This window comes from Giraffa tippelskirchi, chromosome 5 (genome assembly GCF_054371585.1).
Source record: "Giraffa tippelskirchi isolate mGirTip1 chromosome 5, T2T-mGirTip1v1.2.pri, whole genome shotgun sequence".
NCBI lineage: Eukaryota > Metazoa > Chordata > Mammalia > Artiodactyla > Giraffidae > Giraffa > Giraffa tippelskirchi.
In genome coordinates this window covers 156404847-156423836 of record NC_137279.1, presented here as the reverse complement: position 1 = coordinate 156423836, position 18990 = coordinate 156404847, and the positions used below count along the sequence as shown (strand labels likewise).

Below are 18990 nucleotides of genomic sequence, written 5' to 3'. Positions count from 1 at the left end.
CGTGTTCACTCTAAATTAGATGGTTGTATAGTACCATGTGGATTTCTGTGAAAAACAACATCTAGTGAGAATTAATTACCTGTAATGACTTGGGCTTCCCTGGTAGCTCAGCTGGTAAAGATCTGCCTGCAATGCAGGAGACCCTGGTTCAATTCCTGGGTTGGGAAGATCCACTGGAGAAGGGATAGTGTACCCACTCTAGCATTTTTGGACTTCCCTGATGGCTCAGCTGGTAAAGAATCTGCCTGCAGTGTAGGAGACCTGGGTTTGATCCCTGGGTTGGGAAGATCCACTGGAGAAGGGAAAACCTACCCACTCCAGTATTCTGGCCTGAAGAATTCAGTGGATTGTATAGACCATGGGGTAGCAAAGAGTCAGACACGACTGAGCCACTTTCACTTTATGACTTGAAAAAAAGGTCTCTAATACATACTGCAAGAATCAGATCTCATATTCATTTAATATATTAATAAAGAGGTCTAGAAAGTACATAGAAGAAATTATTATCCCATTCTTAGATAACACAGAACTGGAGCAGATAATTAATTATATACATGAGAAACTCAAGAGGCAGCTAACTGTATCATCTCTATAGGCATTAATTTTAGGCTACAACAATATTGTCAATGCCCAGTAGCAGTGTCTGGCTATAGGTATTGAATAAACATTTGTAGATTGAATGAATAAAAAACACATAAACTTGGATCCTGATTTTACTTCATAGTTTACAAAGTGCCTTCACATGCATTTATCAAATCATCTGATCCTCAGCCTCTTCCTCAGTGAGGAAGCTGAGGATCAATGATGAAAGGATTAGCCCAAAGCCACACAGAGCTAAGCTACAAGGCCAGAGAGCCAACCTGGATATTCCCATTGCCCCTCCAATGGGGTAATGCAATGAAAACCTCCAATTTAATGCAATGAACATAAAGTCATCCATTTGGGATCAAAGAATTAACATTTCCAGAAGAGAGGAGACCTGACTTCATAGCAGAATATTAGTCTATGAAAAATTATCAGAAAACTCTTTGAACAGAAGCCTAATGTGAATAATAATTAATTAATAATAATAATAATTTACCAAGCATGTTTAAGATGATAGCTTTCCTGACTCTGGTTTGCTGTGCCTTCATCCAGGCATGCTCAACTTGGAGCCTCACATTTCCTGTGCTGAAGAAACTGTACATTTAGCTAATGGAAGGAAAGCTAAAAGGCAGTTGTAAAATCTGTTTGCAAATATTTGAAGGGATTTCCTATAGAAAAGGGAAATTTCTTCTCCATTGCTCCAGGATACTAATATCAGACTAATATTGAAGCTGTAAGTCAATCAGATCTTCCCCAGGACTGGTAGGTTGTAGCCACTAATGTCCTCGATATACAGGCTTCACCCTGTTTTGTGTCAGAACATACCTTGAATACACCAGGGACTTTTTTCTTTTTTCTCATAATCAGTTGTCTGGAGTTAATTTTGTTATCCTAAGCCTAAGACTCCCATTTGGTATGTAGACATGTCAGTGCCTCTCATTCCCCCAAGTTTGCCTACCATCTGCTGTGTGCCTGAAGAGCTAGGTCTTTGCCTTGGTGGATTGACAAGAATGCACAAGCTGTGAGCTCAAACCCAACTGTTGGAGATCCCAGTGACCTTCCCATGTCTCGGCAGCCCCTTCTCCTTGTGGCCTGGACTCTGACCCGCTTACTTAGAGTTTGTGTGCTCACACATACCAGACTGCCTGGAGCAGTCCTGGAGTAATCATGTCAAGTTCTCCCTTCACTCCCTTCGTTCCATTTTGGGCAATCAGTTACAATCAGTTGGGTTAGCTGATCTTCCTAGATGTTGCATTTGTGGCATCCCTCAGAGGAAAGTCCATCCATCCGGTCCCAGCCGACCAAACACAGGAAGGATTTTCTAACCATTCAAGTCACTTACGAATGGGCAAGACAGTGTTGACAGGTGGTAAACTCCCTATCACCAAAGGTATGCTTTCATAGCTTTCGTTCATTTGGCAGAGCTTAATGACTTGATTTTCAGGGATGTTGTCAAAGAATATTTTGCCCAGTGTCAAGAGTTGGACAAGGGGATTTTTCAAGTGCCTCCCGAGTTATACTTCAATTTGTTTATGAAAACTTGGAGGTCTAGAAGAAGGCAATGTATAACATAACCATGTTGCCTCCTAGATTCCGAGTGAATTAGAGACTTTCTAATTTGTTGCAAAGGGATTTAATATATAGTGGTCCCCCCTTATCTACCATTTCACTTTCCATTTTTAGCCATCTGCAGTCAATTGCAATCTAAAAGTATTAAATGAAAAATTCCAGAAATAAATGATTCATGAGTTTTCAATTGTGCATCATTCTGAGTAGCATGATGAAATCTCTTGCCATCCAGCTTCATCCTGCCCAGCATGTGAATCATCTCTTTGTTCGGCATCTCTCACCTGTTAGTCACTTAGTAGCCATCTATGTTATCAAATGAACTGTCTGATATCTGAGATTATCTTAGTGCTTCTGATCAAGTGACCCTTACTTAATCATGACCCCAAAGCACAAGAGTGGTGCTGCTGGCCATTCACACATGTCAAGGGAAGCCATAAAGTGCTTCCTTTAAGTGAAAGTTCTTGACTTAGTAAGAAAAAATACCATATCTGAGGTTGCTAAGATTTACAGTAAGAACAAATCTTCTATCCACGGAATTGTGAAGAAGGAAAAAGAAATCCATGCTAATTTTGCTGTCATACCTCAAACTGCAAAAGATATGGCCACAAAGCATAAGTGCTTAGTTAAGATGGAAACAAGACATTAAATTTGTCCAAGATATTTTGAAAGAGAAAGAGACCACATTCACATAACTTTTCTTATAGTATGTTGTTACAATTGTTCTGTCTTATTATTAGTTATTCTTGTTAACCTCTTACGGTGCCTAAGTTACAAATTAAACTTCATCATAAGTATGTATGTATAGGGAAAAAAAATGGTATAATGTATATAGGGTTTCATACTGTCCATGTTTTAAAGCACCACTGGGGGGCTTGAATGGAGGAGGCAATGGCACCCCACTCCAGTACTCTTGCCTGGCAAATCCCATGGACGGAGGAGCCTGGTAGGCTGCAGTCCACGGGGTCACTAAGAGTCAGACACGACTGAGCGACTTCGCTTTCAGTTTTCACTTTCATGCATTGGAGAAGGAAATGGCAACCCACTCCAGTGTTCTTGCGTGGAGAATCCCAGGGACGGCGGAGCCTGGTGGGCTGCCATCTGTGGGGTTGCACAGAGTTGGACACGACTGAAGCGACGTAGCAGCAGCAGCAGGGGGGCTTGGAGGGTATCCCCTGCCAATAATGGGGAACTACTGTAAGCTCATACATCTTATCTTTGTTTTTCAGTTTGTCCCAGTGAATTTTTATTTATTTGTGGTAATATGGTCAAATTATTTTTTGTTTAGCATGTTTATTTTGATATTTAAAGCATGCATGCGTGCATACTCAGTCACTCAGTTGTGTCCGATTCTTTGCAACCCCGTGGACTATAACCCACCAGACTTCTCTGTTCATGGGATTTCCCAGGCAAGAATACTGAAGTGGGTAGCCATTTGCTCCTCCAGGGGAGGGGATCTTCCCAACCCAGGGATCAAACCGGCATCTCCTGTGTCTCCTGCATTGGCAGGTGGATTCTTTACCACTGAGCCACCTGGGAAGCCCTATTCAAAACATACAGTTCATATAATTTTAAAAAATCTTTGGTTGAAACAAAATATATAAGAATATAAAAATAAATAATAGTGGCCAAACCTAAGGTAATAATTTTTCTCTTAGCTAGGCATATTCCTTTAGCTTTTGTTAAAGGAGAGTCATTCTACTAAGTTTCAGATTCTTATCTAAATAAACTATAATTTAATTACTGACAGTCAAAATACAAGAATAGAGAAGAATTATAGAAATATTAGGGAGATTATACTACTAATTCACACTATGTAGTACTTAAAAAAAATGATGATTGTGCAAATATATCCCATTCTGCTTACAATGAGGAAGATGTGATAAGCATTTGATTCTTCTTCAGTTTAAGTTTTCAATTTGTTCACTGTTCTTTATAAAGTCCTCATTACAATAAAACAAGTTTTAAAGAAACTTGTTTCTACAGCTGAAGCAGATGATGTCTCAGAATTTCAGGTGTTTTTTCCTTCAAAAGGAGTATTGGTTGTTGAGTATTCCTATAAGAATTCCGTTTCCTCTGGAAAAATATTCTTTCTGAATATCAGGAGGAAGAAATTTAGTTCAGTAGTATAACTTACTAATTAAGGAACATGAGCTTTAGCACCATCATTCAACCATAACTTTGTTGATGATGATTACAGTATTATCACAGATAGATCTGATATCTACAGATGTCAGGCAATGTGAAAAATCTGACTTTAACAGGGATAGTGTATGTGGATCTGTTTGCTGGGGTTACAAACCTCATTTTTCCTGTTTGTACTTCATTGCACCAGGTAGTCCAATAACTTTTAAGCAAAGTTTTAAAGCAGTTTTACTAAAAATCTTAAGTATCTATTTTCTATCAAAGAAGTGTTTGTTCATAGCTTTAAAGGACAAATAATCCAAATAAGTTTTTAAGGAAATACAGCAGACTTGTAAGCCCCGCCATCCATAACTAAAAGCTGCCCCCACCCCCCCACAAGGTACCAACAGCTTTCAACACATTTAGCTGTTTCTTTTGGAATTACCACTGTATTTCTAAGTGTGTTCCATACTAAAATTCTAGGATTTTCAGTTTAGATATGACTCATGGGCTTCTTCTGAAAGATAAAGATCGAAATTTTATGGTGCCATTTCCACTCACATTTTCTCTCCCCCATTCTCCTAGTATCGTTCATTTACATTAATATGACTTAGTAAATATTCTTCACAGATGAGCCATGATTGACTTTTCTTTTCTTGGACAAATGGCCTGTATTTTTATTCCCTTGGTTTTGATTTTTGGATTTATTTTGGTTTGTGTTTTGGAAGAATATCTACCATTTATTCTTCCCCCAAACTTTCTGACAAAACTGTGAAGAACAGTTTCGGTATTCAGTTTGGTTTCTCCCCTGGGAAACGCCTTTGCTGAGGCGCTCACTCATCCTCCTGTTCCAGTTCTGAACTGGCGGTTCTCTCACAGGAATCCTGGGAAGACCTTTCTGCCCACCTATTGAATGGGAGCTCTTGCGTGATCTCTCCTTTTCCTCCTGGTTGATTTGCTCCCTCATTTTGTTGAAACACTTCTGCCAGGAGCTTCCTAGTACAGGAGCACTAAATCTTTCATTACTTCACATGCCTAAAAATGTATTCACTCCACTCTCATATGTTCATAATTCAGTTAAATTTTAGTTTGAAAATAGTTTTCTTTCAGAATTGTAAAGACTAGTTTCCAGTATTACCCTTAAGAAGTCTGCTTTCATTCAGATGTCTGCTTCTCCACATGTGATTTATTTTCAGTGGAAGCTTTTAAAATCTTCTCTTTATTCCCAGTGATCTGAAACTTCTTGATAATATTTCTTGATATAATTTCATTTTTTTTTCCTCTTCATTCATAATGTAGGGCATTTCATAGGCTGTTTGAATCTCAAACTTGAATTCTTTAGTTTTGGACTTTTTTCTCATTTAATTTCTTTTATAATTCCCTTCCCCTCTAGTTTCCCTGTTCTCTCTTCGAAATCTCCAGAGATTTGGATGTTGGATCTATTGACCTGTTATGCAACCTTTTTTTAAAGTCTCTTTTCTCCAATTATCCTTCTCTCTGTTTTTTGTTCTATATTCTGGAAAACGTCCAGAAAAGTATATTTCTTGTTTCTATTTTCTCCCTGTTTATTTGTTCTCATCGTTATCATTCATAATAAGGACTTTACCCCATTATCTACCCATCTTTAACTGTGCGTCTGTATGATGTGTGAAAATCATTGATTGAATGATGAATGGAAATGATGAATGACAATCATTCATTGAAAAGACTGAAAATTTTGGATACAGACTAGACTTGCTGATGGTTTTAGTATAGGATTATTCACTGAGGATCTGACCTTACCATTACCTAGGCTTAACTATTTCTTCTGAGATGAATCCTCCAGTCATCTGCCTGAAGAGAGAAAGGTTAACTACTTATACTCTAGGAGCTGGAAAGGAGAGAGAGTAAGGAATATTGCTTATTCAATATGATCTACTTGATTTACTCTCTGTCATCAGTCCCTTACCATACTCTTGTTTTGCTGTCCCCTGAATCTCTCTGGCTCAGTCTCTCCAGAATAAGGTATCTTCCCTCCTGCCTAGGCAGTGGTGGTCATCTGGTTGCATAGGATGAAGGCTATGTCTTCGGTATCCACACTATACATTTCGCCTTTCAGGGGTATCTGGTACCTCCAATTCCTAAGTTGTTTCTCAAGTTCTGAAGTGTAAATCTGCTTGCTGTTTATTGGCCTTCTCTCATCATGTCATTAGGTTTCAAATTTCTGTGACTTGTTAAGATAGTTACCACTTGACGTCCGCTTTCTATCTTGAACATTTTTCTTGCAATCTTTCTTTTGCTCTTCTTGAGGTTTTACACCTTATTTTTTTTTTTTTCAACCCCATGGACTATAGCCCGCCGGGCTCCTCTGTCCATGGGTATACTCCAGGCAAGAATACTGGGGTAGGTGGCCATTTCCTTCCCCATACACCTTATTTTTATTCCTTTCTTACCATCTTATTGGGGCTTTGGAAAGAATGCACATAGGACCATATATTCAGTCTTCCTTAAGTAAACCAGAATCTTTTCATGTTTTTCTTTATAGCAGAAGATGGTGGTTCTGAGTCACGAAAAGAGCCAGAGAAACTTAACAGGTAAGATTTCCTTTATACAATTCTATGCCAGTTTACACACTAAAAGAACTATTGACTTAAACTGTATTTTCTATCATGATTGTATTTTCATTTTTTGACTTAGAAAAAAATTTCATTTAAATGTATCTTCCCTTCCAATACCTTTTAAAAATGATTTTTTTCAGGAAGAATGTGAAAATCTTGAGTTCTTTCTAGACTACTTAATTAAAATTGAATGTAACTATATTAGTTGCCTAGTCTTTTATTTTTTATTTCTGAAAAGAAAAAAAAAGACTATGTCTACATTATAGCCTGACCATTATAGATCACAAAATCCAAGCAATTTAGGAAAAGAATAAATCTTGGAACAAAATGGTGAAAGTTAGGATTGAAGCCATTGTACACTTGGGAGACCGCCTGACAGTGTGATCTTGAACACTTGGACAGGTGTAGGTTCTGCAGCTTTTAGGTTATCTAACATTTGCGTCAGCCTTACTTTAATAGTCAATCAGATGTAGAAAATAGCCAACTTACTAGTGCTGAAATAATACTTATTCTATCTTGGTTTTATACTGTACATGCTCCAAAGCAAGGATCCTCTTAGTGGATTAATAATAGTAAAATGTTCCCAAAAGACTGAAATCAAAAGGAATCCTCAGATCTGGACTCTGTCCCAGACTGTGAGACAATGTTATGCCAAGGGGTTCTGTGCCTGGAAATGTTAGAAGCTCAGAACAAGAAGACCCAGAACAACTGATGAAATGATTAATTGGAACATGACAGCAAGAGCATTGACCTTTTCTGGCTCCCAGCACTGAGATGAAGCCCAGCCAGGCAGGAGCAGGAAGAAGGGAAAACCTTGTTACAGGGAGGAAACTTTTGCCCTTGGTTCTTTGTCTGGGACACCGAGTCCCTCATCAGACAGGCAGCAGGGTAACCAGACAGCACCATGAGGATCCAGCACTGATCACAGGACTATAAAATCTGGAGCCAGGATGAAAGAGTTCACTAGAACTGTATTCAGAAATGATTCAAGAACTATGGTAAGATCAACTTGTAGCTGGTATTTTCTTGGAAAATCAAGATTCATGACATTGAAAGGGAAAAAAAGAAGTGAAAAGTTGGGAGAGAATAATGTCTTATAGGTACAGTGAGATTCTAGGCAGAGGTAATAGCTAGAGTATTGACTAATTGAGTATTGGATGTGAGCAAGGTGTGTTGGAGGGCTTCCTAGGTGGCTCAAGTGGTAAAGAATCTGCCTAACAATGCAGGAGGTACAAGAGGACACCAGTTCAATCCCTGGGTAAGGAAGATCCCCTGGAGGAGAAAATGGTAACGCATTCCAGTATTCTTGCTAAAGAATCCTGTGGACAGAGGAGCCTGGCAGGCTCCAGTCCATGGGGTTGCCAAGAGTTGGATGGGACTGAGCATGCACACAAATGTGTTAGAGGATCAGAAAGAAGGCCACTGCAGCTGGAACACAGCAAGAGGGAAGAAGGGATGGGTAGGGGTGGAGTAAGAGATATAGATAGGGCTATATAAACTAGGTAAGGAATTTGCATTTTATCAATCTTGCAGTGAGAATTGGGACACAACTGGACAGCTTTTAAAAAGAGAAAGATGTAATCAGATTTACATTTTAAAAGGACCACTTTAACTGTCTCCTGGGGGATCAACTTTGAAGAATCTAAGGTGGAAACAAAAAGAATTATTTGGTTACTTTAGTAGACCAGGGGAAAGACACGTGGTTTGGGCCAGGGCTAAGGGCATAAATGTGGAGTGGGAGATAAATGGATGAAATGGTTGGATTCAAGGCTTTAGCTTGACTTATTTGGGGCAAGAGAAAAAGTGGAATCAAGGATTAGTAATAGATTGTGGTTTGAACTGGATGGGTACCACAGTGACTTACTAAGATGGGGGAGGTTAGAAGATCACACTACCAGCTTAAACTAACAATCCCAGTTATTGATGAAGCTGTGATTGTACTGTAGTGCTTCTATGTTGCTATGCCTACTGACTGCCCACAGCCAGTCCAGAACACAGTTTAGCAGTTTCTTGTCATGTCAAAGGTGCACCTGCCGTCTAACCTGCTCCTAAGTATTTACCTAAAAGAAATAAAAGTATATATTCACAAAAGACTTGTACACAAATGTCCATAGGAGATTATTTGTAATATCCCAAACTGAAAACAACTAAAATGTCCATCAACAGTCAATATTATATATTCAGCAGTTGAATATATAAATAAATTCTGTTGTATTTATAAACTGAATACTCTCAGCAATAAAATTGTTGATACATACAACAACCTGGAATAGTAATACAGGCATTATGTTGGGGGGGGTGGAAACCCTAGAATAATAAAAGAGTACATGCTGTACAGTTCAATTTATATGAAGTCTAGGACAGGCAAAACTCATCTATAGTGATAGAGACTGGATCAGTGATAACCCAAAGTGTCAAGGGAGCTTAACTGGGAAGGGGCCGTAGGGAACTTTCAGGACTAGTGAAAATATTCTGTAACTTGTTTGGGCTTATGGTTATGCAGGGGCATGCTTTTATCAAAACTCATCAATCTGTACTCTTAACACTTGTAGATTTTATTGAATGTAAATTATACTTTAACAAAGCTAATTTTAAAGATATTCAACTAACTTTACAACTCTTCTAAATCTAAAGTTACTTCAAATAAAATCTTTTTTAAAAAGGCATTCAAACTCTTCCAGTAGAGACAGTGAATATGTCACCAAACTTCCAAACTCTGATTCTAAAATCAGAATTCATTACAAGAAAGGAAAATTATTGGTCCGTATTCTCATAAGCCTGAAATGTATAAATCCTAACCAAAATATTAGCAAATTAAACCCACTGATATATAAAGAAGGGATAGTACATGATGACTAAGTGAGCTTTGTTTCAGGAAAGCCAGATTGGTTTAAAATTTGAAAATCAATGCACGTAACTCAGTTAACCAAATAAAGGAAAAATAAAAACATAGAATTATCTCTGTTAATCTAGAAGAAATCATTAATACTCATTCATGATAAAAATTCTCACCAAACTAGGAATAGAAGAGAATTTCCTTATTTCAATAAAGGGAATCTACAGAATTCAAACCAGTCAATCCTAAAGGAAATCAGTCCTGAATATTCATTGGAAGGACTGATGCTGAAGCTGAAGCTTCAATACTTTGGCCACCTGATGTGAAGAACTGACTCATTGGAAAAGACCCTGATGCTTTGAAGATTGAAGGCAGGAGGAGAAGGGGACGACAGAGGGTGAGGTGGTTGGATGGCATCACCAACTCGATGGACATGAGTTTCAGTAAGCTCCGGGAGTTGTTGATGGACAAGGAAGCCTGGTGTGCTGCAGTCCCCGGGGCCACAAAGTGTCGGACATGACTGAGTGATGAACTAAATTGAACAGAAATCTGACAGCTAACCTCACACTTAAATGTGAAATGTTTAATCCTTTTCTTCTGAGTTTAGGAGCAAGGCAAGTATCCACATTATCACTGTTTCTATCTGACATTGTACCGGAGTCCTAGCCAGTGCAATGAGGGAAGAAAAACAAAAGTTATAAAATTTGGAAAGAATACAGTAAACCACTTGTATTCACAGATCACACAATTATATACATATTAGAATCCAAAAGAATATACAAACTTGAAAGTTTGAAAATTAGTAAGTAAATCTAGCAAGGATCTTAGCTAGAAGATGAATATTCAAAAATTAACTATTTTTATATATGAGCAATCAACATAAAAATGAAACTTTAAAAATACCATTACAACAGCATCAAAATGTAACAAAAGATGAGTAAGACATTTATACTGAAAATCACAAAACATATATGGGAGGATTTTTTTCAAAACCTAAAGAAATAGATATATACAATGTTTGCCACTTAGGAAAGACTCAATATTATTACAGTATCAATTCTTCCCAAATGGTAGATTCAGCTCACTCTCAGTCAGAATCTCAGCAGCCTTATTTTTTTTCTGGAAATTGATAAGGTGGTCTAAAATGTGTCTAGAAATGCAAAGGGTTTAAAATAACAAGGCAGTCTTGAAGAAGAACAAAGAGGATCAACAGTCTCAGAGATGAGGACATACTAGTAAGCTAGAATAAATTGTATTATTATTGGAGCTATTGAGGTCAGATTCCTGTCCGTATACCAGTTATCACTGAGGTCCTGATTTAGAGCCAGGGGTAAGATCCAGTCCCCACATCAGACCACAGGGCATGTATGGAATGGGAGAAGAATGAAACAGCTATTGGGGAGGCAACCACAATATCCAATGTGACAACCTTCATGTATGTATTATTTTTATTGGACCTGAATCAATGAGTATGACTTTGACAGGCATAGGGGGCAAAAGAGTCTTTAAGAGAACTGCTTGCACAGACATGGATGTGTAAGATTGTAGTACACTTAGGATCATCAGGAAACAGTTCCATGTGATGGAGCCTCTGGATGTGAGGATGAATGATGGGATAAAAGGTTGGAAATGGCCAGATGATGAACCGCCTCGAATTCTATGTAAAAGTTTTTAGATATCATCCTATAGAAGTAGATAACCTACTGTGGCTTTCAAGCAGAGACATGATAACCTGGAATAGGGAGAGACCGAGGTAGAGCAATCAGATATGAAGGAAGCGACTGAGCACGCGTGCACAAGGTAGAACAACAATTAGGAAGCTATTTGGAGTTTTCAGGAGAAAAATGATGAGGCACTTATCCAAGGCAATGAAGAGACCAGCTGACACTGAGTGCTGAGGGGTACTAAACCCCTCCTTGACTCTTTTCATGCGTGCTCTCATTGAATGCTCACAACCACCACTGGAGAAAGTTCTGTCTCTGAAAACATGAAGAGGTTGGGTAACTTGTTCAGAGTCACACAGCTAATCAATAATGGTGCCACTATGTCTTAACCTAAGGCAGCTAATTCCAGAGCTTGTGCTCTTAGTCATGATACTACATGACTCTTCATGATTTATTTGTTGTTTTAGTTGCTAGTTGTGTCCGACTCTTTTTCAACCCCATGGACTGTAGCCTGCCAGGCTCCTCTGTCCATGGGATTTTCCAGGCAGGAATACTGGAGTGGATTGCCATTTCCTTCTCCAGGAGATCTTTTCAACCCAGGGATCAAACCAGTATCTTTTACATTGGCAAGCAGATTCTTTATCAGTGAGCCATCAGAGAAGTCCTCGTGGCTTATTAGCTAAAAGTACATCAAGGGTGTATATTGTCACCCTGCTTATTTAACTTATATGCAGAGTACATCATGAGAAATGCTGGGCTGGAAGAAACACAAGGTGGAATTAAGATTGCCGGGAGAAATATCAATAACCTCAGATATGCAGATGACACCACCCTTATGGCAGAAAGTGAAGAAGAACTAAAGAGCCTCTTGATGAAAGTGAAAGAGGAGAATGAAAAAGTTAACTTAAAGCTCAACATTCAGAAAACTAAGATCATGGCATCTAGTCCCATCACTTCATGGCAAATAGATGGGGAAACAGTGGAAACAGTATCAGACTTTATTTTTCTGGGCTCCAAAATCACTGCAGATGGTGATTGCAGCCATGAAATTAAAAGATGCTTACTCCTTGGAAGGAAGGTTATGACCAACATAGATAGCATATTTAAAAGCAGAGACATTGCTTTGCCAACAAAGGTCTGTCTAGTCAAGCCTATGGTTTTCCCAGTGGTCATGTATGGATGTGAGAGTTGGACTATAAAGAAAGCTGAGCACTGAAGAATTGATGCTTTTGAACTGTGGTGTTGGAGAAGACTCTTGAGAGTCCCTTGGACTGCAAGAAGATCCAACCAGTCCATCCTAAAGGAGATCAGTCCTGGGTGTTCATTGGAAGGACTGATGTTAAAGCTGAAATTCCAATACTTTGGCCACCTCATGCGAAGGGTTGACTCATTGGAAAAGACCCTACTGCTGGGAAGGATTGGGGGCAGGAGGAGAAGGGGATGACAGAGGATGAGATGGTTGGATGACATCACTGACTCGATGGATGTGGGTTTGGGTAGACTCTGGGAATTGGTGATGGACAAGGAGGCCTGGCGTGCTGCGATTCATGGGGTCGCAAAGAGTCAGACACAACTGAGCGACTGAACTGAACTTAATATTCCATTGTCTGGATATAGACTACTTAACTTATCCATTCACCCATTGATGGAGTCTTGGTTGCTTCCACATTTTGACAGTTATGAATAAAACTGCTCTAAACATTTGTGTATAAGATTCTGTGTGCACATAAGTTTTCAGCTCCTTTGGGTAAATACCAAGGAGTGTTATTGCTGCATTGTGTGGTAAGAGTATGTTTAGTTTTGTAAGAAACCACCATGCTATCTTACAAAGAAGCTGTACCATTTTCCATTCCCTATCCAGAGATATTTAAGGATTTAAGTCATTAGGCTTTGGCAATGGCTGGGGTGTTGCTTCCATGAAACAGGGCTACCATGATTCTCTTCCTTTAATGATCCTTTTGGTTTCCTTCACTCCTCGCCCCCTGCCCCTTAACTATGAATTGGTTTCTGCTCTTTCTTTTCTAAACACTTACTCTTCTGGAGTTTGTTTTCCCTAATGGTGTCATCTATCAACTTTTATGCTGATTTGACCTAAATCTCTTACTTCCAGTCCCAATTTCTCAATCACACTCCTAGAGGTCATCACCTACAACCCATGTTTAAAATTAAACTCATATTTTACTTCAGTTTCTCTAGACACTTTCTATTAATAGCAAAAATAACTGGCCTTCTGGGTTTTAGGAGAATATGTGACCCTCAAATTCCTTTACTTTTCACACTCTTATCAGGCAGCTGATTCAGTCAGTTCTTTAGCATTCTCATAAATTCATCTCCTCCCCTTCATCATCTTTGTTCCCACCCTAGTACTGGCTCTCAGGATCTCTTGCCTAAGTTAGTGAATTTATTTCCTAACTGGTCCCCTTGCATTTAATCTCTCATATAATCTACTCTGCATACTAGTGCTAGAGAAAACTCTTGCTCAAACACTGATTTCTTAGTTTACTTGCCATATTTGAGAACTTCTGATTACTCTCTATCACCTAATAAATCAAGATTACTGAATCAACTCTAATCCATTCTCTGCCTGAGTTTGAAGACCTATCATTGCCTCATTTCACCTATTTTTTAATTAAATGTCAATTCCTCTGAAATTGGAACTTTTCCCTCTGGTCAGTTATCTTGTTACTATCACCTCTTCCCCCGGCATCCTTTCTATGTAGTCATGTATACACCACACTCCTTGCCATCTAAGCTATTGTTAATACTGTTTCCCTGGCCTAAAATGCCTCATTCCTTTGTCCCAGGTCTATATCCAAGTGACTCTTTCCCAAGTGGCTCCAAAAGAAAGTTACAGCTCCCTCCTCCAACTTTCTTCCTTATTGCCACTGCCAAAGACAGATTTTTCACTATAGTCTCCCAATGTCTGTTAAATGATGTGACCATTTATTATGTTAATATATAAAGCTATTCTACTTAATAGTTCAGGTATATATCTTATTTTCCCAACAGGATAATAAAACCTGATGTTCAGTTTAAAATAATGTCTTCTACTTTTTCATATTCTTAATGCCAAAAATAATACTCAATAAATTCCTATTATTGGTTGAAACTATAAACACAGATATTTTTGTGCTGTGTCTATCCATTAGTAGTTTATCAGAATAATAATAGTAAATAATTATTGTTCTCTTATTTTAAGGGGTTATTTCCTTTATAGAGTTGCAGGTGCAGATATTCCCAAGTGTTCAACGCATTCTGTTTTGTATATTCACACTATACTAAAGTTATACCTTTAAGGGTAATATTTTTAATTATTCTAGGGGGAGAAAAGAAAGCCCCTGAAGGCTAACAGCTTGAAATTGAACAGGACACCATTGGGAAGGGAGAGGGTCATGGGTCATCGTCAAACAGACGAAAAACAATGGAGACAATTGTGCCTGAAGATGGTGTATTTTTTTTCACGAGACAGTATGTTGACAGTTTCCTTCCTCTTGGGTCATTGTTGTCTGCTAAATGATCTGTGACAGCAGATTGATCACAAGCTTTTTCATGCAGGAGATATAATGCAGTCTTTCATTTTGTTACCTCCGTTGCCAAATGCTGAAACATTTTGTTGGCAAATTAATGTTAGTTTAGTATATCATTTAGTAGTATAAAGCACTGAGTGTAGCTCTGGAAGCAATAATAGTAGTGATTAATTTATCCTCACCAAGTTTCAGGTTTCTACTTAAATGTGATTACAGATGCAATAGCACACTTGAAAAACATTAGCCTTAAAATTTAGATGTCCGTAATTATTATTTAAGCAAATGAATGCATTAACACGTTCAGGTATTGCCCTATTACTTTCAAAATTGAGTCAAATATTTAAGCACCTATGATTTACCTATAAAAATTAATGTTAATAACCTATTACAACTGAAAATTTGCTTCTTCCTCCAGAGCTAGGAATTTAAAACAGACATAAGGTCTTTTACATCTGATGTTTAAGCATTCATTTAAGCCAGTTAATTGATGATTTTCCATGTCTAAAAATTATCTGAAAGTAGCGTTTTGTTTATAGAGTATTGAAAATCCCTGCATTCAAAATGTTTGTAGGAAAAAAATCAGAAATGCAGTCATCTAAGAGTAAAAGACTGTTTCATAATTCCTATTTAATACTTTGTAGCAGTCTTTGCTCTTGCATTAGGATTTGGTAACATTAGCACAGAGGAAGGAAATGTGCTGGCAGTAATATTAGAAAAGAGTTGTTTATTTTCCCTCTTTGGAAGTGACCAGGTTTCTGTATAAAAATTAAACTAATCTCAATTCTGGTGTTTCTTTTCTCCTCATAGTAAAAAAGAAATAAAGGTGATTTTATTAAAATTCGGCATAGAAATGTAAGAAAGTTGTTTACTATAGAAAGAGAAAATACACAGCTGTGATGCTTTATTTAAAGTTCTTTTTGATGTTAGTCATGAAGGGCAGTTATCTTAAACATACATATTTTTCTTTTTATAATGTATGCATGGATGCACATTTATACTTATTATTGAAAACTGGTTTGGGCAGATCTTTTTTGTGATTTGCATGTATTAGTGGGAAATTATGTTAGATTCATTTGTTAGAAATAACCATGCTAGAATTTGCAGATCAGCCTAATGGTTTATGGGGGCTTCCCAGGTGGCACTAGTTGTGAAGAACCCACCTGCGAGTACAGGTGACATAAAGAGGCACGGGTTCAATTCCTGGGTAGGGAAGATTCCATGGAGGAGGATGTGACAGCCCACTCCAGTATTCTTGTCTGGAGAATCCCATGGACAGAGGAGCCTGGCAGGTTACAGTACATAGAGTTGCAAAGAGTCGGACACAAATGAAGTGGCTCAGCACACACATGCACACACAATAATGGCTTATAACAAAATACCTGAAAGAGTCCACTCTGATAAAAGCAAGTTTGCATGCTACTCACTGCCCGATTTTATTTTGTATTTTCAGATCAATTCAAACAGTCTCATTTAGTGATTACTACAAGACATGGTCTGGAATAGCCACATCAAAAGCCACAGAATATTACAGAACTCCATGTAAGGTGATCTAGCCTTGTCTTATTTTGTGGGGAGTGGGGTGGTATATTAATCTCTGAACATTCTTAGCTTGTCTTGCCTTCAAAGACTAATTGACACATATTTGGAATTTGAGGGCAATAAGCTTCTTTGTTGGCTCCATATACTAATCATTCAATAACTGTTCATTTAGTCCCTCTTTTGTATAGAGTCCTGGACTAAAGTCTGATCAAAAGCCAGAAGGAAAGATAGACAGTTGGAGGAACACAAGATAAAGTTCTCAGTTCTTTGAGATTTACTTTACTCCCTCACCCCAGAAGGAAGCCTTCAGAGCAGGAGGAAACTTTTTAATTCTAAGCATAATTATCTCCAAAGCCAGAGATATTATTAAGTAGAAAAACAGCAAGAAAACCTGGGACTGCTCGATTATATCAGTCTAGTGAAAAATCATCTGTTACCATCATACAGTAAGAGCTGAAAAGATGGAATGGGAGAGCTGGACAACTTTCTGGTCCCTTTTAATCTAATCTTTAGAGTGCTGTTTTCTTATTTGTATCAAAGTAGGTTATCCAGTCTGCAGCATTTCTGAAATGTGACTTTGCTCCAGCTATCCAACTGAAATGGTACATTCTAAAGTTATCAGTGACTTCTGAATTCTCAGATTCAGTGGTTACTCTGAGTCCTTATCTTACTTGAACTCATGTTGGCTATGCTCTCCTTATGACTCCATGGTTTTCCTCTTACCTTTCCAAGTGCTCCTCTGCCTCTTTCCTTAGCTATAACTTCTTCATTCAGTATTCGCTGCCCAGCTCTCTCTGGGAGACATCATCCGTACTATGGTTTTCATTAGCCCACATGCCAATAATTCCTAAAGCCTCATCTCTAACCAGACTGTCTTCTGAATTCTGAATGCATATTTCCAGCTGTGTAATAAGGTACCTCATATCTAAGATGTCCCCAAATGAACTCATTATGTTGCCCCCAAACCTCTTCTCCCTCCTTTATTATTTCTCTTGATTAGTAGTTGATCACCATTCTTGCATTTACTTGCTGAGCCAGAATCATGTACATTTCCCAGTCCTCTTTATCTCCCTCATTAAGCCTTATTGATTTTATCTCCTGCAACGTTACAAATGTTTTCCCTCTACTCCACCTCTATGACCACTGCCTTAATTTGTGATCTCATCGTGTTTCATCTCATCCTTGTGATAGTCTGGTTTTAAGAGAACAAAATATCACCCCCTAAAAAATCGTATCTAGTTTTAAGGTACAAAGAAGAGCAAAGAGAACTTCCCAGGTGGCGCTAGTGGTAAAGAACCCGCCTGCCAGTGCAGGAGACATAAGAGGTATGGGTTCGATTCCTGGGTTGGGAAAATCCCCTGGAGGAGAAAATGGCAACCCACTCCAGTATTCTTGCCTGGAGAATCCTATGGACAGAGGAGCCTGGCAGGCTACAGTCCATGGGGTCGCAAAGAATTGGACATGACTGAAGCAACTTAGCACACAAGAGCAAAAAGGAGTGCTAAATGTAATAAATATAAAAATGTGAGATCAAATAATTTCTAAGAAATTACTTGCCCTTTCAGGATGTTGGTTATTAGTTATTTTGTAATTACACATTGTCTTCCTCACTGATTCATGGATTAGTGGTTAAGAAAAATGATTTGTTTAAGGTACTTTAAGAAATAGTCCTTAGCAACACTATCAGTATAAAAGTTTTATTGATTTTGGTACCAGAATACATGAGTGTTGACTTCATTTCTAAGATTTTTATTGACTGCTCCTTAGTCAAGTCAGCAAATGCATCCTGAGTACTTGTTATGTAAGAGGCCCTGAGGAGCTCAGATGAGTTCCAGGATGTGATAACCCTTAACAGACGTGTCAAGAGGCAGTTGCCATGCTTCAGGGAACAATTCAGTGTCCAATTCCTTCAACCAGAAAACAAACAGATTGTTATAGGATGGTGCTTTATGGAATAACATGTAAATATATAAAGACTCTAGAAAACTCCAAGCTGCTAAGGAAATAATAGAAGCACATGCTCAATTAAAGAAAATTGGAAACGATTTCTTATAATGAATATTTTTAAAATGGAAGAAATAATGCAGTATCACTGGCTGAAATTTCTTCTTCAAAAGAGTTTGACACCAAAATATTTAATTTGGTTCTTGTTTCTACATCTGTCACTAAGCTAGTATGTAATTCATTCCTTTTTGTGAAGGCAATAGCTGGTAATGGTTACCTCTGGCCCAGAAGAATTTCTGAGACTTTGATTCTAGCCCTTGGTACAAGATTTCACAATCACTCTGCCTCTTTTTCCTACAGAGGTTTGTATAAGAATGTTTCAAAAGTTTTCCTTCAATAATAACCAGCACTTTATTAAAAAAAATTAAATGTAAACCTTACATGTTCTGCTGGCCACTTTGTCTTTGGATAGTTCAGCTGGATAAGATCCAATACTATCTTTTTAATGGCTTAACTTCCTGGCAATAATAAAGATGAAGTTTTCAGATTATAGAATGCTCCTTCAACTACTCAGAAATAAAAGAGAAACTTCTATTAACTTCATTTCT

General features: G+C 38.1%; 1 protein-coding gene across 28 annotated transcripts in view; it reads left to right on the top strand.

Annotated features, from left to right (window-relative positions):
- The window catches only part of UBE2U (ubiquitin conjugating enzyme E2 U), a 64592-nt gene that overhangs the window by 17058 nt on the left and 28544 nt on the right, over positions 1-18990 (top strand). For 14 of the 28 annotated variants that reach the window (XR_014052691.1, XR_014052688.1, XR_014052682.1 and 11 more), the window contains 2 exons: positions 6800-6848; positions 16350-16443. The exons of 1 other annotated variant lie outside the window; for it this stretch is intronic. Coding sequence is in view for 13 of the 27 variants with exons in the window: in XM_081486610.1 (XP_081342736.1) it covers positions 6800-6848; positions 16350-16443 (143 nt within the window). In the remaining 14 variants the exon portion in view is untranslated. The remainder of the gene's footprint in view (positions 1-6799; positions 6849-16349; positions 16444-18990) is intronic. 13 more of the 28 variants (XR_014052680.1, XR_014052678.1, XR_014052679.1 and 10 more) reach the window with 2 other exon arrangements.